This window comes from Chelonus insularis, unplaced genomic scaffold (genome assembly GCF_013357705.1).
Source record: "Chelonus insularis isolate UGA/USDA-ARS -01 unplaced genomic scaffold, ASM1335770v1 contig_296_pilon, whole genome shotgun sequence".
Lineage (NCBI taxonomy): Eukaryota > Metazoa > Arthropoda > Insecta > Hymenoptera > Braconidae > Chelonus > Chelonus insularis.
This window is the reverse complement of record NW_023276474.1, coordinates 1-27,005: the sequence shown is the minus strand read 5'-3', so window position 1 is coordinate 27,005 and position 27,005 is coordinate 1. Positions and strand designations below refer to the sequence as shown.

At 31.7% G+C, this 27,005-nt stretch overlaps 2 protein-coding genes across 2 annotated transcripts; both read left to right on the top strand.

Moving 5' to 3' along the window:
• Positions 1 to 90: 90 nt before the first annotated feature.
• On the top strand, positions 91 to 2,322 carry LOC118065306 (uncharacterized). The gene is made up of 2 exons (XM_035080506.1): positions 91 to 182; positions 255 to 2,322. Exon 2 carries the CDS (start codon positions 284 to 286, stop codon positions 2,252 to 2,254), a length of 1,971 nt encoding a protein of 656 aa, XP_034936397.1. The 5' UTR covers positions 91 to 182; positions 255 to 283; the 3' UTR covers positions 2,255 to 2,322.
• A 20,407-nt stretch (positions 2,323 to 22,729) lies between these two features.
• Positions 22,730 to 23,638, top strand: LOC118065305 (pterin-4-alpha-carbinolamine dehydratase-like). The gene is made up of 3 exons (XM_035080505.1): positions 22,730 to 22,864; positions 23,191 to 23,310; positions 23,374 to 23,638. Exons 1-3 carry the CDS (start codon positions 22,775 to 22,777, stop codon positions 23,563 to 23,565), a joined length of 402 nt encoding a protein of 133 aa, XP_034936396.1. The 5' UTR covers positions 22,730 to 22,774; the 3' UTR covers positions 23,566 to 23,638.
• The last annotated feature ends 3,367 nt before the right edge of the window (positions 23,639 to 27,005 follow it).

Below are 27,005 nucleotides of genomic sequence, written 5' to 3'. Positions count from 1 at the left end.
ATAGAGATGTGAATCGGTAATTGACGGGTAAATTTACCGTAAATTACCGGTAAAAAACGCGTCAATGACCAAGCCTGTTTTACCGTACCGGTCAGAAAAATGCTGATCTCTGATTGGTTAATACATGTCCAATCACAGTTTAGAATTCCCAACGGCATACAACTGTTTATTTGTTCTATCAGGTATATATTTTCATTTTTATTTGTTTATTAAAAATACTGATAATATTTAATATAAGAAAATTCAATTTGTAGATAAGGATTTTCATTGAGAACTTGGTGCAATGGGGGAGAACAAATCAATATATAAACATTTCTCTGCATTACCTCTGCAACCTAACCAAAAATTAAAATCGTATTCATGTAACTATTGCAAGAAAAAGTATGCAGAAAACATTACTCGCATGCGAAAACATCTTTATAAAGAGTGTAGAAGTTGTCCTCAAGACTTACGGAAACTTTTAAAACCATGTAAACCTCGTAAACGAAATAATTCTCATCTAAACAGCACAGACGACTCATTTACTATTGAAGATTTGAATGAAGCAGACAATAGAGCAAGTACTTCAATGATTTCAAATGAAAATTTACCAAATAATATAAGTGTTTGTAGCAATAACTATAAAAAAAATACAATCGATAGTTTTTGTGATAAAATGTCAAAAAAAGATGAAGATTCTCTACAAGAACTACTTGCAGAAGCGATTTATGCATCTGGTACACCATTATGTATAACAGAAAATCCATATTGGCTAAAATTTTTTAACGCATTACGGCCTTCATTTAATTTGCCATCAAGAAATCAAATATCAAATAATCTTTTAGATTCAGTATTCGTTAGAACACAAAATATGGTTAATGAAAAAATTGAATCTGCTACTACTGTTGGAGTGCAATGTGACGCATGGTCTAATATTCGCAAAGAAGGAATCATCAATTTTATTGTAACAACCCCAGCGCCAGTTTTTTTCAAAACATTTCCAACTGGAACCGAATCACAAACTGCCTTATATATTTCTGAAAAAATAGGAAGTGTTATTGATGCTTTGGGAATTAAAAAAGTTATCGGAATTTGTACAGATAATTGTGCTGCAATGAAAAGTGCTTGGACTTTGATAGATCAAAAGTATAATGTCGACAAATTGTATTGTTATGGTTGTGCTGCTCACATTCTTAACCTACTCATGAAAGATATTGGTAGTCAAGCAACTGTTGAAACTTTGGTGACAAGTGCAACAGCTATTGTAAAAGGAATAAAAGAAGTACAAATAATGTCAGCGATTTTCAAAGAAATTCAATCTCAAGATGAACGTAGAGTATTTATTACCTTAAAATTACCAGCTAAGACAAGATTTGGATCTACTATAATTATGATTGACAGTCTTTGTGTTAATAAGCATAATCTTCAGGCTTTAGCAATTTCTTCAAAGGCTATTACATTATGGAAACCTGCTTCTCGTGCTCTTGTACTAAATGAAGAATTTTGGAATAATCTTCAACAAATTCTTCAATTGATGAAACCGATTGTAAAGTGGATAAATATTTTAGAGGGTGATAACCCTTTAATAAATAAAGTACCTGAATGTTTTTATGATTTATATAATCATTTTAATAATGCATTTAATAATATTGGAAATATTTTTTCGGAAGAAGAAAAGCTGAGCATATATACTTGTTTAGAAAATCGTAAAACTATGGCTCTACGGCCCATACATTATGCAGCTAACTTACTTGATCCTCAATTAAAAGGAAAAAATTTAAATAGGTCAGAAATGGTTGAAGCTCATCAATTAATTATAAATCTTGGTGATAAATTAAATCTAAATAGTGATAAGGTATTAAAAGATTTAACAGATTATGTGTCAGAATCAAGTATGTGGAGTTACGACTACGTTAAGCGAGCAAGTATAATCACTTCAGCATGTCAATGGTGGCAAAGTATTTGCCAAAAATCTTCGTTGAGCAAAATAGCTGTGGCTATATTGACTTTACCTGCAACATCAGCTGCAACCGAGCGTTCCTTTAGTACACAAGGATGGATTCATTCATCTAAAAGAAATAAGTTAAGTATCGATAGAGCTGGAAAAATAACATACATTGCAAGAAATTTAAAATTACTTAATCCTTCACCAAAAAATACAGAAGAAGAATGGGAAGAAGATGAGGAAAGTAATAAAGGAGAGGATGAAATAAGTGAAATTTGTGCTGAGCATGAAGAAGTTGAATTTTTAGAAGAAGAATTTACTCAAGACTAATTAGTGATGTTGATGGAATTGAATCAGTATTAGACTTGTTATTTCCTAATGAAATATGTCAATTATTATGTGATATTACTAGTTGATAGAAACTATAGATTATATGGTTTTATTTTTTCATAAATAATTTACATAAAAGTTAAAAAAGTCAAATTCTTTATAATATGTAATAACGAAGGATTATCTATTTTATAAAAAAAAATGTACCAAAAACTTAACTAAATAAACGCTTATAATAATTTTCAATATATTTATTATTTCTGTCCTAACAGTCAAAAATGTAAAATATTTTTTTATTACAAATTACAAAATTTTTTTTTCATCTTATAATAATTAATTAGTTTTAAATTAACAAGTGCAAAAAGCAAAATTAACTTAAGCAAATTGGCAAGCAAGTTCGAAAGCAAGCCATTTCCTCGGTAAAAAGCTCATCATATTCATCTATATAGATGCGAATGACCGGTAATTTACGGTAATTACACTGACCGACGGCTTGACGGTAAATTTTACATTCAGAATTTTTTGACGTCAGAATACCGTCAGATACCGGTAATTTTACGTGGTAATTACCGAATTTTCTATTACCGGTAAATTCACATCTCTACTTGTACAAATTGAAATGCTATCTAATGCGCACGCTCCATTCACGATCATGCGCACAAGTCGCAGCGTATAATAAGTGAGACAAACGCATATATGTCTGCACCGTAATGCTTAAGTCTCTCTCCCTATACCGACTAGCAATATAGGAGTATTACATACAGTACCGGACATAAATGTTGTGTAATTTTCTATAGGACGGTATAGGGAAATCGCCTGTATAACCCTTAAAAAATTGAACAACATTTATGTCCGGTGCTGTATATGGGTGTATATGGGTGCTCCATGGGTACCCATGGAGAATATAATAAGGAGGCCGAGCTCACGGATAGGATTTTGGTACTAAAAGTAGAGTTGGTGGATAGTTCTCCTAAATTCTACGGGCAGCGCTGATGTCAAGAAGCTGTGGCGGCTCGACCGCAACCAACTCGGTCGGTACGACGGCACAAGAGTCTAGCGCCGCTAGTGGCAATCGAATAAAATATAGTTCATTGTTATACGCTATAGCTGTAGCATGAAAAAAGTATATTGTTTAAATAAATAATAATTAAAACTAATTATCTATTATTATAATTGCTTACTAATTGTTAATTACATAATTACAATTAAACTACCTTGTAGCCCAATTTCCTTCCCTTGGGACTACAAATTGGTGACCCCGACCACGAACAAATTTTCTAACGGTTTTAGCACGTGCTTAAACATGTCTCATCGAGATCAAAAACTGGTCAACCAAGACCTTCTCAGTTTCCATCCGGATATAACAGAAGATTTGTCACCTCTTGATCATAGAATCAGCACTCCTCAGCTATCTCCAATAAAAAAAGAAGATAAAACAATGGGAAATCAAGATTATAACCTATTAAGAGTCCAACAAGAACAGCCTCTGCTGACTAACCAGTTCTTCCAGACTTCCAGACAGCAAGAATATTATAAATTACCACGGCTACCTCCATTCAATAGTGATGATCCTGATATATGGTTTGATATGGTTGATTCTGTATTTTCTGCAGTCCGACTTCAAGATGATGAGCTAAAACATACTGCAGCATTAAGTGCCATAGATAAACCCTTCTTAAAATGCATCTCAGATTTCATTCGTAATCCGCCTGCAACTAACAAGTATTCTCAACTAAGGAGCACAGTTATCAAACGAATTACTATCTCTAGACAAAAGCAAGTGGATGCTCTTCTTAACGACTTGGTATTAGGAGAGCGACAACCATCACAATTATTGAGAGAGATGCGACAAATGGCAGCTTCTTCCGTCACAGATGAAATCCTCCACCAGCTGTGGTTAAAGCGACTTCCTGCAAGTATGAGACCATTATTAGTGATCTCCAGCAACTTAGATCTTGATGGATTGGCAGAAATGGCTGACCGTCTGTTAGAAGACATGAAATCTACACATGTCTTGGCAACTTCGACAAGCCCACGTCAAACAAATAGCAGTACATCTGGTCTTGCTCGAGAAATCAGGGAGCTAAAGAGATGTTTGCTAACTTCATGAAATTTATGACGGAAAATAAACCTGAAAGCTCATACCATAGATCACGATCTCGATCTCGATCTCGTTCAGCTACACCACATCGTACAGGTTGCTGTTATTATCACAGGAGATGGGGTAAAGATGCCCATAAATGTACAACTCCCTGTAACTTCAACGAAAATCAAGATCAGAACCAGGAAAACTAGCTTCCCCGTCGTCGATAGCAGTAGTCGGCGACGGTACCAGAGAAAACTTGCTGCCGACTGAACTACGCTTACACATCTTAGACCGAGCAACAAATATCAATTTCCTGATAGACTCAGGCTCCATTGTCTCCATCGTTCCAGCCAGCTCTTTCCGGGGAAAACGAGATCCAGCCGCATTCACATTATTTGCAGCAAACTGTACGGAGATTAAAACATACGGTACGCAAATTTTCAATCTTGAACTTAACCTTCGCAGAAACTTCTCTTGGTCTTTTATTATTGCAGATGTACACTCTGCAATAATTGGAGCTGATTTTTTGAATCACTTTGGGTTACTCATCGACATAAAAAACCAACAACTCATTGATTCTGTGACCTCCAGGACTTCAAAAGGTAGACTCAACAATGTACAACAATATGGCATTTCAACAATCAACACAACAATGCCCTACGTGGACCTGTTGAAACAATTTATTGAAATCACAGTACCGAATACTAAGCCAAATATCAAGAACTACGATCATGCACATCAAATCGTAACGAAAGGCCCTCCTGTCACTGCAAAATTTCGTAAACTCATAGGGGAGAAAGCAAAAGCAGCGAAAGCAGAGCTGAAACTCCTTCTTGATTCCAGTTCCATCCGGCCAGCCACTAGTAATTATGCTAGTCCAATTCATCTGGAGCGAAAAGACATTGCTAAAGAATGGAGACTCTGTGGAGATTATAGGCGGTTAAACTCTATTACTGAACCAGATAAATATCCATTACCTCTGATTCATGATCTTTTTCCACGTATACATGGAAAAACAATCTTCTCTACGCTTGACCTTAAAAAAGCATACCATCAAATACCCATGTTTCCAGATGACATCAAGAAAACAGCCATTACCACGCCTTGGGGTTTATTTGAATGGTTGGTGATGCCTTTTGGACTAAAAAACGCCACTCAGACGTTTCAACGCTTCATGGACTCCATTTTTCGAGACATCGAGTTCGTCTTTGTATATATTGATGACATTTTGGTGATGTCTGAAGATGAGGAACAGCACAAACAGCATCTGAAGCAAGTCTTTGAACTTCTGAAGACTCATTCGCTCAGTATTAACGCTAACAAATGCAAGCTAGGTCAGACTCAAGTTAATTTTCTCGGCTATTCAATCAGTGCTAAAGGTTACTCTCCTACCAATGAACGAGTTGAAGCTATTTTGAATTACACTAAACCTCAGACAGTCCAGGAACTTCGTCGGTTTTTAGGTGTCATTAATTATTATAGACGTTGCATACCAAATGCTGCTCAACTCCAGCTACCGCTTAATGAGTACCTGAAAGAGTCAAAAAAGAATGACAAAAGAAGAATTAATTGGACCAATGAAGCTGAAGAAGCTTTCAAAGCTTGCAAAGAAATTCTATCTTCACGAGCACTACTAACTTATCAATCACCAACGGCATTGCTGATACTTACCACTGATGCTTCATCAACTGCTGTTGGCGGGAAACTTGAACAAATTATTAACAACATGCCTCAACCACTAGGTTTCTTCTCGAAAAAACTTTCTGATACTGAGAGACGCTACTGTACATATGATCGAGAACTCTTGGCTATCTTTTTATCCGTCAAGTTCTTCAGACATCTTATTGAAGGTCGGCAAGTCATTGTGCAAACTGATCATAAACCTCTCACCTTTGCCTTCAAGCAGAAATTCGATGCAGCACCTGAGCGAAGACTAAGACAACTGGATTACATTTCTCAGTTCACCACGAACTTTAACTACGTTAAAGGAGATGACAACGTCGTAGCAGACGCGTTATCGCGGGTGGAGAAGATAGACATGCCAACAGTCCTTGACTCTGCAACGATAGAAACTGAACAACGCAATGATGTGGAACTACAGGATTTTCTTCAGAACACTAAATCATTAAAGCTCCAGCAATTAGAAACAGAACCCAATATTAATATTTATTGCAATGTCGCTTCAGGGATAGTCAGACCATACTTACCTCAGTCATTGCGCAGAATTGCATTTGACTTAGTGCATAACCTCTCTCATCCTAGTGGCAGAACGACTTCACGTCATCTAAGAGAAAAGTTTGTCTGGCCTGGCATTCGTAAAGATGCTATAAAATGGGCACGAGAGTGTTTAAGTTGTCAAAAAGCAAAGATTCAACGACACACAAGACTCCAACCTAATCACATTGAAGTACCTGATGCAAGATTCTCACATATCCACATAGATATCATTGTACTACCTGAAGTCAGAGGATTTCGCTACTGTTTAACAGTAATAGATAGATTCACAAGATGGCCAATTGCAGTACCTCTCCAGGATATGACGGCTGACACAGTAATCACAGCGCTTTTTGATCATTGGATTGCAAACTTTGGTACGCCTGTGACTATCACTACAGATCAGGGCACACAATTTGAATCTGCTCTTTTCACAGCTCTATCGAACTTAGTTGGAGCTCAACGAAATCGCACAACACCATACCACCCACAATCAAATGGTATGGTGGAAAGACTGCATCGTACCTTAAAAGCTGCACTTATGTGCTCACCAAAGCCTTGGGTAGATATCCTATCGACAGTATTATTAGGTCTACGTACTAGTTTTAAGGAGGATCTCCAATCTACACCTGCTGAACTCCTGTATGGAACCAACATCCGAATCCCTGGGGAATTCTTTGTATCAAACACACCGTCACCTGATCTACAAATATTTTTAGAGAAGCATAGAAAATATATGCGAGGTCTTCGTCCAACCCCGACAGCTCATCACTCCAGAGCAAAGATCTTCATTCTTAAAGATCTCTACACTTGCTCTCATGTATTAGTTCGGTGTGATCATGTGAAAACTCCTCTCGAGCCACCGTATATTGGTCCATACAAAGTTATAGAAAGACTATCAGACAGAGTGTTTAAAATTGAAATGGAGGGTCAGGAGAAAAACATTAGTGTTGATAGACTGAAACCTGTGTATGGAAATAAAAATGATGATACGCATCCAGTGCATGATGACAACCAACCAGATGATCAACCTCTTCAACCACATCATTGGGGTTCATCGATGGATAAGCCGATAAAAACTTATACACGGAAAAAAACCGTGACTTTCAAATCGCCCACTGAAAGCCACTCAGGGGGGAGTGGTTGTGGCGGCTCGACCGCAACCAACTCGGTCGGTACGACGGCACAAGAGTCTAGCGCCGCTAGTGGCAATCGAATAAAATATAGTTCATTGTTATACGCTATAGCTGTAGCATGAAAAAAGTATATTGTTTAAATAAATAATAATTAAAACTAATTATCTATTATTATAATTGCTTACTAATTGTTAATTACATAATTACAATTAAACTACCTTGTAGCCCAATTTCCTTCCCTTGGGACTACAAAGCGTCAGAAAAATTGAAACAAGTGGGAGAATAGAAAAAGAGAGAGGGATAAGAAAATTAAAGCGCGACAGTGGTAGATCCGCCCACATCAGTTCAGGCCAGACAGCCTAGAGAAGAAGGTATAGAAAACATGCTTTTTCACCTTCTAAAATCTGTATCTTTTTTCAATATCAATATTAAGAAATAAAAATTGGCAGACTAATAGGGAATAGTCTGATCTATGATCCTGTCCGATTAAAATGATTGAAAACCGTGAATCGACCTCGCGGGCAATTATGAGAGCATCAATTTTAGAGAAGAAGGTACAGAAAACATGCTTTTTGTAGCTTCTAGAATCTGTAACTTTCTTCAATATCGATATTAAGGAATAAAAATTGGCAGACTAATAGAGAACAGTCTGATCTATTACCCTGTCTGATAAAAATCATGCAAAACCGTGAATCGACCTCGCTGCAGATTTTAGAAGGTGAAAAAGCATGTTTTCTGTACCTTCTTCACTAAAATTGATGCTCTCATAATTGCCTGCGAGGTCGATTCACGGTTTTTAATTATTTTAGTTGGGCAGGATTACAGATCAGACTGTTCCCTATTAGTCTGCCAATTTTTATTTCTACAGTTCTTCAATAGACGATTATTGTTAATTTAATCGATGAGTTGGGAATTTTTTCATGAGAGCGTCTCCTCCAAAAGTACAGCGAGACGAAAAGCTGCACGCTAGAAGGTCAAATCAGCGTTCGCTAACTGTCCCTTCCAATATTCAATATAGTCATTAAAATTCTCCTTATTATATTCTCCATGCGCAATACATAACTACCATAAGTTTTTATATTGTATTAAGGCTGGGCTGAAGTCAGAGAGGCGACTGATTCCCCCTATCCAAATACATGGGATCGGGATATTTCTAATTTCTTCGCCAATTTACTATTATTTCTATAAAATTAGGTACCAAATTACAGAGGAATTAATGCCGGACTGACGTTAACAACAATTTTTTGTATATAGTGAATATTTTTATTAAAAAAATTAGAAAGAATAATGAAAAAATTATGAATTGACTTGCCGCGCTTAAATTCCAAGATGGCGGCCACATCATTCAGATGAAAAATCACTAATTATTCTATTTTTATACGTTTTTCGCCCAAAATTCGTGTTTGCGTCAGTCCTTGCCACCTGTCTGAATGTCGAAAAAATCAATTTATAGCATAAAATTGAATAATTTAGAAATAATTAGAAATATTGTATTCCAAATAATATTCTCCGGAAAATTAGTTTGAAAAAATTCCGATAGGTGACAGCATTATGCTCGCAGATGACCTCAGTCATCCATATTGAAAAAATGCGCAATCCGTATCCAGAACTGATGGTGCCCTGCATTTTGGCGAGTAATTTGTGTATGTGTGTGTACGGGTAATATATGTATGTGATGTAAACATAGTGTATCACTTTACAATGCCCTACACTTTGATGACTATTGCAGTTAAAATAAATGAAAATGATGATACTCATTTAACATTAATTAATATAATACCTGAAAATAACTTCAACAAATATTCATCCATTATCATCATTTTATTGGGTATAAATGTTAATCAAAAAGCTCAATTCCAAGTCGGCGTATCCAAGCATGTAGTATAAAAACAAATACACATAAACTCAATATTGAGATTATGCTGGCCATGTGGTTAGAGCGTCAGAGTTCTATTTTGCCGGGCAGGGTTCGATCCCAGTCATAATCACTTTTTTTCTACTTTATTCGTTAGATTAGCATGTAATTACAATATTGACATGCCATAATTATTCCTTTATAACGATTTGATTTTTTTTTCTCTTTACTCATTAAATTTATTGACGCTAAGTCGGAAAATATTTAAACAGAGCCATAAACTTTTTTTTTGTATAAATACAGTGATAATAGCCTGTGTTTAACAACTTATACATCTTTACATGTATTAACAATTTTATGTTATTGAAATGTTATTAACAAGTTAATCATATTATTATTAACATTGAAAAGTAGTTCAAACAATCTGTGGCGAGTACCGGCACTTCCCCGGCAAGCTCTACCCCCACTCTCTGTGCCCAAGCCTGCAGCTTATAATTTTTAAGCATATATAATCATATTAAAACCATGATGGCTCAGTGGTTACAGCATCGATCTTTTATTTTGCTAAGCAGGGTTCGATTCCAGTCATGATAAAGTTTTTTTTTTCTTTTTCATGTATTAGATTTGCATGTAATTATAATATTGACATGCTAAAATGAATTCTTACTAAAGATTTGATTTTTTCTTCTTAATTATTTATGTAATTTATCGACGTCGAGTTGGAAAACATATGAACAGGGTTATAAACCCATTTTTTACTATAGCTATATGAACGTAGCTTTTTTTTAAGCAATTTAGAAATATTTAGAAGTAGTTGAAATAATCCACGGGGATTTCCGGCACTTTGCCGGCAAACTCTATCCCTACCCTTCGTACTCAAGCCTGCATTACACAATTTATAAACATAAACGTAATGTCAGATATGATGTGTTAGCTCTGTAAGTAGAACACCAAGCTTTCATTTTACCGATTAGGGTTCGATCCCAGTCATAGCCAATTTTTTTTTCCTTTTTTTTTCAATCAAATTTTATATAAATACAATAATTGGTTGCTTATATAAGTTCAAAATCAATTCCTATTGTCTTTTAAAGACAACATTTTCGAAAAAAGAGAATTCATAGTAACTCGTTCTTCATCCTCAGCTTATTTTCAGAAAAACAAGTTGTTTTCCGTAATCAATTGGAAGAATAATTTAGTAAAATATATGAAATTATTTATAAGTATATAAAGTCACTTCAGCAAAAAAAAAAGAAAAAAAAATTGCCTATGACTGGGATCGAACCCTGCCCAGCAAAAAGAAAGGTTAGTGCTCTAACCACTGAGCTATTACGATTCCAACAATATTAACGATGCTTCAAAATTATAAGCTGCAGGCTTGGGCACAAAGAGTGTGGGTAGAGCTTGCCGGGGAAGTGCCGGAACTCGCCACAGATTGTTTAAACTACTTTTTATTGTTAATAAGTTGTTAAAAAAGGCTATTATCAATGTATTTGTACAAAAAAAGAGTTTATGGCTCTGTTCAAATATTTTCTCATTTGTCATCGATTAATTGAAAAATAATTTTACATAAAAATTGAAATTTAAAACTCATTTTTGGCATAATAAAATTGCAATTACATGCAATTTGAATAAAAAAAAAATTTTGCCGCAATTGGAATCGAACAACGTTCGGTAAAATAACTGTCGAACTTTCTGACTACAGAGCCAGCATATTTTCATTTGCTTTGTTTACGTTTAGAGATCATAAGCTTCAGGCTTGGTAACAGAGGGTGGGGTATGTGCTTGCTCGTCAACTGTTCGAACTCGCAGTCTTCTCTGAAAAATAAGACGGAGATAGATAGATATATTTTGTGCTCTGTCTTGCTTGGAACAGATTATTCTGAAATTTGTAAATTTCTTGGTGCCCTAAGGCTCCCTTTTTGTAGTGCATCCCTGAAAATTATCATTTTTCGAACGATTTCCCTGTTACCTACTCAATTTCAGTTGATGACAAGCTTCGGCCTTTTGCCGCACAACACGAGGGCGTAAAGTCAACTCCGGGATTTTTGAGAAAAAATGAATTTTTTTGATATTCTGATGTGAATAAAAAAATGAAAACATTTTTCATGACTTTTATGTACGTGTGTATATGAATGTACTTCTATATTTGCTCGAGTTTATATTTTCCGAGTATTCCTGACTCGGACGAACGAGAGATAGTGGTAGTTAAGAAATTAAGTACAAGAACGAGAGTACCTATTGGGCATTTAGATTAGATTAGTGTTTTTATTAAATGTGATGAATTATATGTACACTTTTATTTAGATAAAATTCTTTCAATTATTTTTTTTCATCAAATTAAAAATTAAAATTTTAATTCAAATCGCGTCGTGTGTTTCGTTTTGTACATTGTAGATGGTGAATTTTCTCGTGAGCGTTTTGATATCAAGATTCAATTGAGTTAATATTTATATTTGAGATTGATTGAAACTTTAAGTGATAGCGTGCGTGTATACAGTATTCAAAATGACCTTTTTTTTTCTTTTGCAAGAAACACAGTAGATAGGGCTATAAGATTTATTATTGATTATCGTTGTGAAATTTCTCAAAAGTACTAAAGGTCACGAGTGTATTTTCTTAAGACTATTTTAATTTAGTATTGCAGATAATGCTGAAAATACAATAATTGGCAAGTTACAGGTTTATACAGGCAAATACGTTTTTGTACATACAGAGCATATCAATTTAGAATAAATGGTAAAAAATATTGATTAAATAATCTTAATATATATAATAGTGTAGATGATGACATTTTCAACAATTGTTTTTGAATTTGATACTCCGATTAATACGCGTTAATTCTTGGAACTCGGTACAGTCTATTTGGGAATCAATTGAGTTCGAGCACCAACTTTGAAGAAACTGAAAAAAAAATTCATTCAAATAAATTTTTCCATTTTTTTAGGGTCTACCAGCACTCTATGTTTTGTGTAGCCGCAAAACTACTGCCATGTATAATAGTATTTGGAGTTACATTATAAGGGTTGCTCCAGGGATTGTCAAAAATTTAAAAATTATTATAATGGACTACGAAAGAGCATTGATATTATAATTTTAAAATACTAAGAAACGCCAATACAAATTTATTAGAACTAACTTGGGCACTTCCATTACTTCCTCCAGATGATTTTGAAAATGCAATAGACATTTTAAGCGTCGAAGGAAGAAAAAATTAAACATCAACATCAAAATGTCGAACGTTTTTTACGATATTTAGAACGCATTTGGGTTCCATTGAAAAATCTTGTATCCGTTCGAGTATCTTCGATCCAAACTAATAACATCGCAGAAAGTTTTAATCGACAACTTGTAATAAAATTAGGAGGCCCGTATCCATATTTATTTAATTTTATTGGTAAATATTTTTCTGTGAATCAATAGTAATATAATGTGATATAAATATTTTACGACATGAAAAAATATCAGTGCTCTGCAGTGGTCTGGGTGCGACCCGAAAGGTCCACACGACCAACTTCCCAGTGGAAAAAATAAAAAAACAATTTATACAGAACCCGTTTCCATTTTTTATAACAAGTAGAATTGTTATAAACGAAATGAGTCTGTTTTTATTCATTTGATATGGTTAGTTACTTTATTTCAGTAAAAGAAAAAATTGTGCGTTAAAAGAATTCGAATATACCTCATAGATCCTTTTATTCATTATTTACAACAAATTACATTGTCATACACGAAAAAGTATGTTTTGATTTATGTCATACGGTTGGTAACATTTTTTTAGTAAAAGAAAAAATTATGCGTTCAAAGTACTCATATATATAGAAAGGGCCCCTATTTTTATTGTTTATAACAATTTAAATCTTATTATTCAAATATTACCATGATCAATAATCATTTGTTAGTAACAATGTTCAATTGTTATGGACACAATTCCATATTATTAACAATAATTATTGACTATTACAGCGTCTTTAATGCTGTTTTCTCAATCCTGACACGAGTTTAAAATTCTTTCATTGCTGATTTTGTTCTTCAAAATTTTTTTTTCGATGAAACATTGTTACCATATTTTCATACAAGTATTCTAATCATTTAATATTCATATTTTTTTTAAGATTTCGAAATTTTGTCTAAAAAATGGTATAATTTAGAAATGAGAAATTCAGGTCATTTTCCATTTTTGCTAGTTTTTTAGTTCTGCAAAAAAAATAGCTAGACCGATTTCGCTGAAAATCTAATCAATTCTAAGTTACATAATTACGCGTCAAATGCAATTGGTCCCACATCGATATCATTTTTTGTTCTCGGGAAATCGAGGCGAAAAATAATTCCGAACGCACATACGTACATACGCACACACAGATGTCCACTGGAAAACGATCGTATTCGACTCTGGGGACCTTAAAACGTGGAGATATGTTAAAATTCGGGATTCGCAAAATCGGACCCATTACTATAACTTCCCACTGGGAAGTTAATAATTATTTTTTGTTCATCAATAACATTAATCTATTGTAGGGCTAATTTCAGGTTTAACACCAGCTGAATCTAAAGCCAGAACGGTAGAATAAGTGAAACTTCTCAACAAAGAACTAAGAAATGCAGGTGCAGGAACACCTCCACCAATGATATACCGATGAGAGAGTGTAATATCATCATCATAAAGTAATGAATTTTTTTCTAATAAGCTTGCAAAATTGATTCTTAGCATCAAAAAAAAACAATATAAAGTTACCAAGGTAAGATTTACTTTTTCACATTTTATAAGATGATTGCATAGTATTAGATAACGTGTAATAATCTTTCAAGCGGTTTATAATTTTAACATGAAATATTACATGAGTATATTTAATTTTAGATATCGGAGATGTAGAAAAACACTATCCTGGTTTATTGAAGGCAACAATCGAGTGGTTTAAAATTTATAAAATTCCTAATAGAAAATCAGAAAATCAATTTGCTTTTAATGGCAAAGCAAAACTCCGTGACTTCGCTTTACACATTATAGAAGAAATTCACGAGCACTGTAAGAATATTATCAAACGTGAGACTGGAACTTCAGGAATTATATAGTAGTCACAATATAATTATTTATATATAAATTACTTGAAGAAAATCTCATCAAAGGTAGACATGTATGTAATTTCAGTATTAATTTCACTGTGGATAGAAGCCCATTTAAAATTGATGCAAGTGCAGCTGAAGATATTTTGAATCAAGTATTGATAAGAATAATAGTAATAACAATAATAATTAATGTAACTATATCATTGATTAATTAATTACATTGAATAAATTTTGTTATTGTTGTATGAAGAAGAACACTTTTTTTTATATTATGGTGTCAGTTTGAATGTATCTTATGTCTAATCTTTTAATTAAATCAAAACCTAAATTACTATTCTTGAATCACGAATAAAATGGTCAATGCATTATATTTTTACAAATATTTGTTAATGAATATAATCAGAATTTTCATTGTCTTCAAACGAATACATGAGTAGTTAACGTGACATAAGTCATATGACTTTTTTTATTCTCAAAATATATTAAAACTTTAAAATTAACACTTCATTTTAAAATGATCAAAGAGACTTGTGTTCATTTCATTCAAAGTAAGTTTAAAAGAATTTATTAAATATTGATTTGTATAAAAACATGATTTTCAAATTTGACTTTGTTAACCGAATAGTACTTAGTTTATTATCTTTGTCATAAATATTTTTAAATGTACAATTTTTTGTAATAATTTAAGAAGAAGCTCAAAACTACTCCAATGATAATGAATAAAAAGGATAAATAAAAGTGAAGTATTTTATAAATAAATATTTTTTTTAATATAATTCTTTTGTTCAAATGCTCCAAAAGTCATTATCCTTATTTACTATTTCTTCGCAAAATTCTAGAAACATATCGTAATATGGTCCTTTGTATTTTGATTCTCCCTTTTCATGTAAATGATATTCTTCCTGAGAAAATGATAACTATTATAATAATGAAAAAATTATGATTATGAAACCTACTTTAAATTTGTGATATAAATCACAAAATTTTCTTCAATATTCCAATGGATTAAGCCAGGGAAGCGACATTTCTTTTGCTATGAAACTTAAATAGAAATTTGTAAAATTAATAAATTATTTTTATAATTATATCAAATAATAAATTAAAAACAACTTACTTCCAAACTTCCAAATCATTTTTCCGTAACCCAGTGATTTCCCATAATTTTGTGGTTTCGAAATAACCTTCATAATATTTAATTCGTAATAACACTAGTTTTTTCTCCATTAATTTTGTCCCTGAAATAAAAAAAAATTAAAATAATATGTTATATTTATAAATGTAATTTATAATTTAGAATCTTTAAAATATAAAAAAAATTACACATTTTTAAATTGTTTAATTTATTTTAATACGGTCAATTAGTCCACTTCAAATACATATTAATAAACAAATGAAACATGAAATTGTTTTTCTTATGTTTTTGAACATAATCACAATTTTTGTTTTCTAATTTTAAAATATACAAATCCATTATTATGCATTGGGGTTACTGATAAAAATTTAGATTTATCAATTATTAAATTCAAATCTGAATAATACTCTGATTATAAAACTTTCGAATGATCTATTTCTGGTTCATCGTCAACAATACTTGTACTGTTGTGGCAAGCATCCTGTGAACTAGTCCATCGCTTTTTTTTCTGTCTCTACGATATCTACATTCATAGTCTTTTGATTCCTTCTCATCGGATTCTTGTTTCACATTTGGCTTCATTTCAACATCTTCTGGTTCAATTTTAGCTGTTTCATTGAGATCATCAGTCTCTTGTTTCAAATTATCAGATGACTGTTCTTCGAACTCTTGTTTTATTTCTTTATCATCAGAAACATTTGAAGAATTAAAGTTATCAAAAGATTGTTCTTCTGGTTTAAAATCATGATTTCGATCATCAACGTCATTAATTTATGTTTTCTTCTGTGTCTTCACATTTTTATTCTGTTTCTTCAATAGAATTGAACATCTTATCATCTTCTGATTTTTCTTCTGATATTCGTCAGATATTTTATTATCAATGTCATTTTCCTTATCATTTGTAAGCTCTTATTCCATTGGTTCATCATTTTGGATCGCATTTTTGGATATATTAGTTTTAGATATCAAGGAAATCGGCTTGGATTCATTTATCGATTCATCTTGAGCTAGTTTTATTTCTGGTGCTTCTTCAGCTAGTTTAGGAGTACATATTTTCGTTTCTGATGACTCACTCATTTGCTGCATAGCTGCATTCTGTGACTCTGTCATATAGGAAGGTTTATTATTTTTCTTAAACTCATCTCCACTAGTAATTTTCGTTATCACAGGAGTATCTGTTATCGATATTGGTGCTTCGTTAATAGGTGATTTTACAGATAAAGGAGTTTCTTGCGTTACAGGTGCTATTATAGTCTTTGGAGAGCCTCTTGTATGAGTTTTTATTCGATTACCACCTGAAGAACTCCTAGGAGATCTACCAGGTATTCTGATATGTGTAATAACCTTAGTTGGTTCTGGACTTTTCTCACGTTCATCTGAACATGAATCATAAAGAAATATGAAATTGTTTTTTAAAATATCTACATGATTGGAGCTGCAACAGACATCTTCATTTTTATGGATTTTGGAGTTAAAAAAATGAATCATCAATAACCAATTCAATAACCTTCGTTGGCAATTACCAATTGCATTTTTCTCGGCATAGAATTGACTAAATTTTCAGTAAAATCTGGTCTGTTTTTCAAATCATACCAAACGTTCATTACACTCGTAATTAGATCATTACGATTTCGTCCTTGATAATTCCTACTCCATTGTTTTTCCATTTATCTTGTAATAATGATATTAAAAAAAATTAATTATTTTAATGAAAAAATTTGATTTCATTATAAGAGAAAAAAAAATAAATCTATTATGTGTATACCCCATATGTTTTCAATAGGATTTAAATTAAGGGAAAGAGGAGGATAAGGGATGAGGATCACTTCAGGGTGGTCAACGAACCATTGGCGAACAATACCTGCTGTATGAATTGAGGCATTATCCTGTCGAAAATAAATAAATGGGTATTCCTCTTCATGAAAGACCTCCCTCGCAGCTGAAGGCATTACATTTTCTAGAACTTCAATGTACTCTACTGCGTTCATGTGGCTTGAAACTTCTTGGAGTGCCATGACTCCAGTGGAAGTCATATAGCCCCAAAATATAACAGATGATCATTACATCTTTTTGGAGTCACAAATCTAGAATCTAATCTTTGGCCACGTGCTCTATAGACTACTCTCTTTCCATCTTTTTGAATTTTAAATAACTAAAAATAATTATTGATGAAATTTTCATTTTTATAATTAAAGGAAAACTTACTTTTTCATCGGACCAAATAATATTTTTCCACTGTTCCACAGTCCAACAAAGATGATCGTGAGCATATTCCAATCTTTGATGAATGTGGTGAGGTAGTCAAAAAGTCTTACATGCTGGTTTCGAAGCATATAAACCTAGCTATCTTGATCTTTATTCACTTGTTCTCACGGAAAAAAGTCCTAAAATCACAGAGATTTCACCAATTTTTGTACATAACAACTGAAAAAGAATATTAAAAAAAACTCTGTTCAGAAAATATTTTAATCATTTGTATGTTCGCGCTCGAGCAAAATTAACTTGTTACCAACTTTATAATTTGTTAGTGAAAGAACTTCACAGCAATCAAAAACTCTGATCACCAACCTAATAAAAAAAAAACGTATGATTGCTCTATAAATAAACTCTCATTTTACTCAATTTTTGCGCAATGAAATTTTTTCAATTTCGTGTATTATGGATGAAGCAATGATAATACTTTATAGTATTCTTAATCGAAAGTCAACGATTGCTTTCCGAGCAAATTATTAATTTCAACCCATGTTTATGTTATAATAAAAAAAAATTTTTAATTTAAAAATCATAACCTGCAAAAATCATCTTTTATAATTTGTATAGAGACACGGTAGTGCCTCGTCCTGACGGGAGCGTGACATCCGTCCCCAATAAGATGTCAGTCAAAGGCATTTTTACAATCTTTTAAATTTAAATCTTTAAATGTATAATCTTACTGATTGTTAATCAAATTCTATGATGCCCAGATTTTTTATCTAATGATCATTTTAAAAATAAGCTTTATTCTTTTAATCTTTTAAAATTGTTTTTTTTTATTTTCAATCATTTAATATTCAATCAAATGATATAAATTCTTCTTTTTTTAATGTTTATCATTTCGTTGAACAGTCAACTTAAGAAATTAGGACTGGTAAATTATCTTGCGTCGGTATAGTAGAAAAAAAATTCAAAATGCTTATACAGAGAAAAGTCTTCTTTCTGGCTCATGTAATGTCATGTAATTCCTACTACATAAATAAGTATATTTAGGCTTATAATCTAATGATAATAATAAATGATAATTTAAAATAGCCATGTAATTTCAATGAAGATTATACGTGAAATTACATAAAAGAAACCAAGTCATCCAGTTATTATAGCAGAAAATCCCGAAGCTGATAGAAAAGTTATCAGTAATAAAGAAGGAGCATTTTTTTATGTAATCAAACAAAAATATTATCTATATTAGATAAATTTAACAAAGAATGCATAAGTGGAAAATATCCTGCATTATGAAGCATAGATAACATTGGTTTGGATACATTAAATTTAGAAGTAAGTTATAAATTGTACAAGAAAGCTTGTTAAAAAATAATATTGATAAAGTATTCATTATTATTCTTATCATTAACGTAGGAAGAGTGGAAATTCATTTATAATTTATTTTTGGATATCCAATGATTGTATCAAACTCAATAGAGTTCAAACTTCATCACCAATTATGTCTAGAAGTAATATGTTTATTTCTGTCTCACTTAAGTACAAAAATTCAGTATTTATTATCGTTGATATCGTATTTCAATGGTAAGATAAAATAAGATATAACTCATATATACAATTTTCCATAAAAAATAATATCATCCAACAGGAAGGATGTACTCATTTACTACCAACATTAATGGTCACATTTTATTTACTCAAAGCTGACTAGTGATTTATATTAAAATTTATTAATAAATTTATATTCATATTATATTGATATTTAAATTCAGGTAAATTAAGGTATTCATTACAAATACTGATTTATTTTTATAAAAACTTAAGTAATAAAACTTTTTTTTTTCGTTGCACGAAAATTGTTTATGTTTATGAAAGAAGAGAATAATACTCACAGACATTATTTTTGAAGTTTTTCAACTTTTTAATAATTCAGTTTTCAAATTTTTTTCACTTGAATTACGTTATTACGTTAACATTGAGATAAAAATGTTATTTGCATTAGATTATAAGCCTAAATATACTTATTTATGTAGTAGGAATTACATGACATTACATGAGCCAGAAAGAAGACTTTTCTCTGTATAAGCATTTTGAATTTTTTTTCTACTATACCGACGCAAGATAATTTACCAGTCCTAATTTCTTAAGTTGACTGTTCAACGAAATGATAAACATTAAAAAAGAAGAATTTATATCATTTGATTGAATATTAAATGATTGAAAATAAAAAAAAACAATTTTAAAAGATTAAAAGAATAAAGCTTATTTTTAAAATGATCATTAGATAAAAAATCTGGACATCATAGAATTGATTAACAATCAGTAAGATTATACATTTAAAGATTTAAATTTAAAAGATTGTAAAAATGCCTTTGACTGACATCTTATTGGGGACGGATGTCACGCTCCCGTCAGGACGAGGCACTACCGTGTCTCTATACAAATTATAAAAGATGATTTTTGCAGGTTATGATTTTTAAATTAAAAATTTTTTTTTTATTATAACATAAACATGGGTTGAAATTAATAATTTGCTCGGAAAGCAATCGTTGACTTTCGATTAAGAATACTATAAAGTATTATCATTGCTTCATCCATAATACACGAAATTGAAAAAATTTCATTGCGCAAAAATTGAGTAAAATGAGAGTTTATTTATAGAGCAATCATACGTTTTTTTTTATTAGGTTGGTGATCAGAGTTTTTGATTGCTGTGAAGTTCCCACCTTTATCAATGTTCATATTTATAAATTATGAGCTATTCGCTTGGGTACGGAGGGTGGGGATAAGAGCTTGCCGGCGAAGCGCCAGAACTCGCAGTCTTCTCTCTGGTGGATAAGACGGAGAGAAATGTAATACTTTGTTCTCTGTCTTGCTCGGAACAGATGATTAAAGAATTTGTGAATTCTATGGTGCCCTAAGGCTTCCCTTTTATTATGCATCCCTGAAAATTATCATTTTTCGAACGATTTCCCTGTTACCTACTCAATTTCAATTGATATCGAGCTTCAGCCTTTTGCCGCACAACGCGAGGGCGCAAAGTCAACTTCGGAACTTTTCTTAGGTATAGCCCAGTCTTAATGTTGCGTAGTGTACAGTACCGGACATAAATGCTATTCAATTTTTTAAGGGTTATACAGGCGATTTCCCCATATATGTAATACTCCTATATTGCTAGTCGGTATAGGGAGAGAGACTTAAACATTACGGTGCAGACATATATGCGTTTGTCTCACTTATTATACGCTGCGACTTGTGCGCATGATCGTGAATGGAGCGTGCGCATTAGATAGCATTTCAATTTGTACAAGAAATGAGATAGCATCTCTTGCAAATAGAATAGCGTCATTTTGCATGTGAAGTAGCGTCTGTTTTACATGCTACATCCAATTTTTTATATATTTTAATTGACTTCATTAATAATTATAGTATTTAAATATTGAAATTTTTTATTTATATTTAATTTCAAAGCCATTTCAGAATCAATTCAATGTTAATAATAATTATTATATTTATAAATATTTACGTGTACAAATAAATTGGGAATTATCAGCTTTTGTTGAAAACGTTGTATTATATATTTCCGGATTTATTGCATATAAATAACAAAAAAAATTGTAAAATGTCAAGTTTGTATTATACAATTAAAAGGCGACGCTACTAAAGGCACAATGCCTTTATTATCGCAAATAAAAAATCGCGGACCATATATAACACCCATCAAAGGATGTAATGGCTATTTGCAAAGTTTGCGAACAGATTATCAGAAAATATCAATCGGAAATAAGTAAACCTTCAATTAAACAATTTTTAATAAATAAAATATTTAACAACATAGGGATGCAATTTGACAATAAAATCATGAATGAACACATTTTATCACAAGATATTTTGGATAATCATCGATCGCAACTTTGCAAATACGTTATCGAATTATATTTAAATACTCGGTTACATTATGAAGCCAAAAAAATGTCCGAGAAGGATCATTGTATAAGACAAAAATATACAAAACTCGTATTATTTAAACACCAATAAGTTTAATAATGTATAATTTGGTATACTGGTATGTGTAAATAATAAATTATTTATTGTTAAATATTATTTTTTTTATCTTAGTTTTTTATTTCCTTATATCCTTTCATCAATTCCCCATTTTTTCTGAAATGCCTGTTTCAAATATGTTGTTCATTTGAATGAAGCTGCTTATAAGAAGTAGAATATGCAAACTTCATTTTAAAAAAATGAAATAAAATCTTTTTTCATTAACAAAGAAAAAAAACATTTCTATTTGTAAATTGTTTAAAATTAATTTCAGAGCTCATGAATGCTACATTTTTTATACAGTAAACTTTAAAATTATTAAATAAAGATATTTAAAATCCAATAGCTTGTATACTACGTATAATTATCATTATCACATTTAATTGTATTTAGTGTATAATAATTGTCATTAAAATATAGACAGGAAAAAAAATATTTTTTAAATTAATAATCATGAATATTTATTTATCATCATCACATTTATAATTAAAAAATAGAAGAGCAATGGGCTTGCCCTTCTCCAATTGCCAATTCTCCCTCTACGGTAGTGACGCTTGCGCACAACAGTTCAAATGAAAAGAAAGAGACAGACATATTCATTTTCTGTCTCACTTCATAGGCCACGCGCCCACTTACGGGAACTAGCAATATAGGAGTATTAGATATATGGATTTCCCTATACCGTCCTATAGAAAATCACACAGCATTTATGTCCGGTACTGTATAAGTTCGCCGTTCTTGTAAACATAGCATTTGATTGTCTTCAATGAATTATGAAAAAAAATAGTTGAAAATGTTACCAACATTATTTGTTTTTAAAAAGAAAGTTAACGTTCTTCAAACCTATTATTCAATTCGTCGTCTAACAGCTGTTGAAGAAATGGTAAATAAATGTAACAATTTTTTTTCATCAACATAAAACGAAAATTAAGCGCGATGTTTCGTATACATTTTTTTTCGTAAACAATTAAGATGCTATTGAGGACGGCAAATTAGCTGAAATTTCGAACAGGATTTTTCGATACATGATAAATTTATGTTCAGATATTCACGTGTCATGCGATTTTTGATTGAACTTTGGATCTCATGACACTCGAATCATTTGAATATAAATTTATCATTTATCGAATAATTCTATTCGACATTTTAGCTAATTTGCCGTTCTCAATAGCTCTTTAATTGAATTCACCATATGTTCATTCATTACAGGATAAGTTATTGTCTGAAGAAAGGACTGTTCTACTGTCACCTCTTCTAAAAAGTGGGTGGACTATCCAGTCAGGAAGGGATGCTTTACAGAAAGAATTTTTATTTAAGGATTTTAACCAAGTAAGATCCATTTTATTCATGATCACGGTTTATGAGCTTATTATTATAATACAATTTTTTTAGGCATTTAGTTTCATGACAAGTGTTGCATTAAAAGCTGAAAAAATGAATCATCACCCCGAATGGTTCAATGTATATAATAAAGTTAACATTACGTTATCGTCACATGATGTAAATGGCATATCTCATCGAGATATTTTGCTCTCTGAATTTATCGATATAACTGCAAAAAATACTCAGAATGTCAAGTCATGAACCCTATGTACTGATACTAACAATATTATGTAAATTGCTTTCAAGTTATAAATAAAAATGTGTGTTAAGTTGATTGAATCGTATTTTTTTTATACCTTAGAAACAGCTCCTATGAATTTACTGAGAAAATTTTAGTTAAAAATCTGGAGAACATCATTTGTCTAACCTCCCTGATTGAACAATAAAATTCAAGTCAATACAATTTTGTAGACTTTGAATTGGATTTAATAAGCTTCAATTGGGAACCAATAATCCGTCTATTTAGACACAAAAAAATAATGTATTGTATTTAAGGCTGGGGCTGAAGTCAGAAAGTTTCCCAGAGTTGACTTTACGCCCTCGCGTTGTGCGGCAAAAGGCCGAAGCTTGACATCAATTGAAATTGAGTAGGTAACAGGGAAAATCGTTCAAAAAATGATAATTTTCAGGGATGCATTACAAAAAGGGAGCCTTAGGGCACCAAGAAATTTATAAATTTCAGAATAATCTGTTCCAAGCAAGACAGAGCACAAAATATATCTATCTATCTCCGTCTTATTTTTCAGAGAAGACTGCGAGTTCGAACAGTTGATGAGCAAGCACATACACTCGTGTTCATTAATGCCTTCCCATTACCATGGGAGAAATTACCGACCGAGACGGTTTTTTTTTTTATATGAATTATTCCATCTATTATTTTTCAAATATTCTATGACTAAATTCTCCTCCGGCCCTGCCCCTCTTAAAAATAATTTTCCTACGCCAAAACATCTTATTTCCCCTAATTTTAATTATTTCCCCTCATTTTTGACAGCTAACAAACATTTTTGTTTATAAATAATAAACAGTGTACAGTGTCAATTTTATAAATGTAAACATAACTCGTGTTGACATGTATTCGAGAGGCGAGTTATCATAGGATCTCTAAAGATTTTTGTAAGTAATTATCAAATTTAAATTTGAATTTAATATTACAGGTTATAATGTAATTAAAATATAATTGATATCAATTATATTTTATTATGATTTATCTCAATTTTAGAGCCGGCTTTCAAGTACTCTTTGGAAATTAAGCGATAGTAGTCAAAAAATTGATCAATTATGTGGTACATTCCAATGATAATAAGAAAAAAGAAGCAAAAAGTTATAGTACAAAAAAAATGATTAAAGGTGAATACAAAAAAGGAGATAATTGTGTTATTATCGAAGATGTTATTATCAGTGGAAGTAGTATTTTAGAAAAGACTTAACTCCAGAAGGTTTGAACGTTACTAAAGCATTAGTAATTATAGACCGAGAACAAAGTGGCAAAAAAAATATAGAAAATGCTGGTATTAAAGTAAGAAGTTTGTATACTCTTACCAAGTTAATGAAGTATCTTTTTGAAGCTGTTAAAATTACTTTAGAAACGATTAAAAATGTTTCTCAATACATAAAAGAATATTCAGCACCATTGATAACATTGAATAAAGGTAACAAATTAATATTATATGGTGATATGGATAGTGATGTCGAGTCTTCCCCAAATTCATCTCAGCATGAATCATATGTTGGTCTGGTATAGCTATGGACAACAAACGTATGAGGTATTTTAATTCGAGATATCATTTCTCGGTCTGTCCAGGGAATTTTATCTCCCAAAGATGATGAATTGGACTGTTAGAAGTTGTAACAGACTGTAAAAATAAAAAAATATGCATATACTTTAAGTAGGCCAAGTAAAAACTACGAATAATTAGAGCGTGTTAAAAGAGTCTTAAACTTACAGAAGTATTATTTTGGCTGAGATTAAATGCTCCCATATTGTGATTATCGTCACAAGCACCTCCAAAACTACTTGTAGAACCTTGACTGGGTGATCTAGGCACATTTAGCATTGTTGAACTACGCCTTTGTTTATTTGAATCTTGTATACAATTGTTGGAATTTTTACAACACATCTTTGTGATAATTCATGCATTCATAAATTTTTAACGTACCTTTTATACAATTTCAATTAATGTTTCGTCAACTATTTCTGCGGCATTTTAATAAGTTGTAAAACATTTGATGAGTTGTAGTCATGCTTGAATAAAAGCAATCTTTCAAATAATTGATTCAGCCCATGATCAGGGCATTAGTAATTATAAAATTACATGCATATTCTTTTAGTGTTTTTATGTTAAGGCACTTGCCTCTAGACTAACAGTATCACCGTAATAAACCGAATTGAAAACAGGAATGTAACATCTGCTCGTCCATGGTAGATGTTTGTGGTCAAATGAATATATAAAAACATACTCTATGCTTAGTGTCTAAAACAAGTATAAAATTTACAACAAACAATCATCACTTGCTTGACTATATATTTAAAAAAAACATTATTAATTATGAGGTACAATAAAAAATTGTGAATGTATCACAAGCACTCTTGCAGAGATACAATAAGAAGTATCCTGCAGGCTAGGCTTGACTTTCATTTTTATCGAAGACGATTTTACGCCCTCGCTACCTGTGGTAACAACAAGATTTAAAAATCAATCATTCATGTTTATGAATGTTGTTTTGCAATGTTTAAAATTTATATTTAATTTTTTACCTTTATTCAATGTTATCAATGGTGCTGAATATTCTTTATGTATTGAGAAACATTTTAATCGTTTCTAAGTAATTTTAACAGCTTCAAAAAGATACTTCATAACTTGATAAGAGTATACAAACTTCTTACTTTTAATACCAGCAGTTTCTATATTTTTTTGCCACTTTGTTCTCGGTCTATAATTAACTAATGCTTTAGTAACGTTCAAACCTTCTGGAGTTAAGTCTTTCTAAAAATACTACTGTCACTGATAATAACATCTTCGATATAACACAATTCTCCTTTTTTGTATTACTGTTAATCATTTTTTTGTACTATAACTTTTGCTTCTTTTTTTCTTATTATCATTGGAATGTACCACATAAGTGATCAATTTTTTGACTACTATCGCTTAATTTCCAAAGAGTACTTGAAAGCCGGCCTCTAAAATTGAGATAAATCATAATAAAATATAATTGATATCAATTAATGTAATTACATTATAACCTGTAATATTAAATTAAATTTAAATTTGATATTACTTACAAAAATCTTTTAGAGATTCCTATGATAACGCGAACGTCGCCTCTCTCGATACATGGCGAACACGAGTTAATGTTATACATTTATAAATTGACACTGTACACTGTTTTTATTTATAAACCAAATGTTTGGTAGCTGTCAAAACTGAGGGGAACTACTGAAAAGATTAGGGGAAATAGATGTTTATGGAGAGGAACAATTTATTTTTAAAAGGGCAGGCCGGAGAGAAGTTCTTTCCTCGCCTCTATTGCCCCCTCACTAGACTGGACTCTTACATAGACACCCCCCACCCACACCGTCTCGGTCGGTAAATTTCTCTCCCATGGGTACATTGGAGTCATTAATGAACACGAGTTGTCCC

Excerpts from the sequence above, each read along its gene's own strand:
- LOC118065306 (XM_035080506.1), top strand. The coding sequence starts at position 284 with ATGGGGGAGAACAAATCAATATATAAACATTTCTCTGCATTACCTCTG.
- LOC118065305 (XM_035080505.1), top strand. The coding sequence starts at position 22,775 with ATGTTACCAACATTATTTGTTTTTAAAAAGAAAGTTAACGTTCTTCAA. Across the intron at positions 22,865-23,190 it reads TAACAGCTGTTGAAGAAATG|GATAAGTTATTGTCTGAAGA; the intron begins GTAAATAAATGT and ends CATTCATTACAG. Across the intron at positions 23,311-23,373 it reads TATTTAAGGATTTTAACCAA|GCATTTAGTTTCATGACAAG; the intron begins GTAAGATCCATT and ends CAATTTTTTTAG.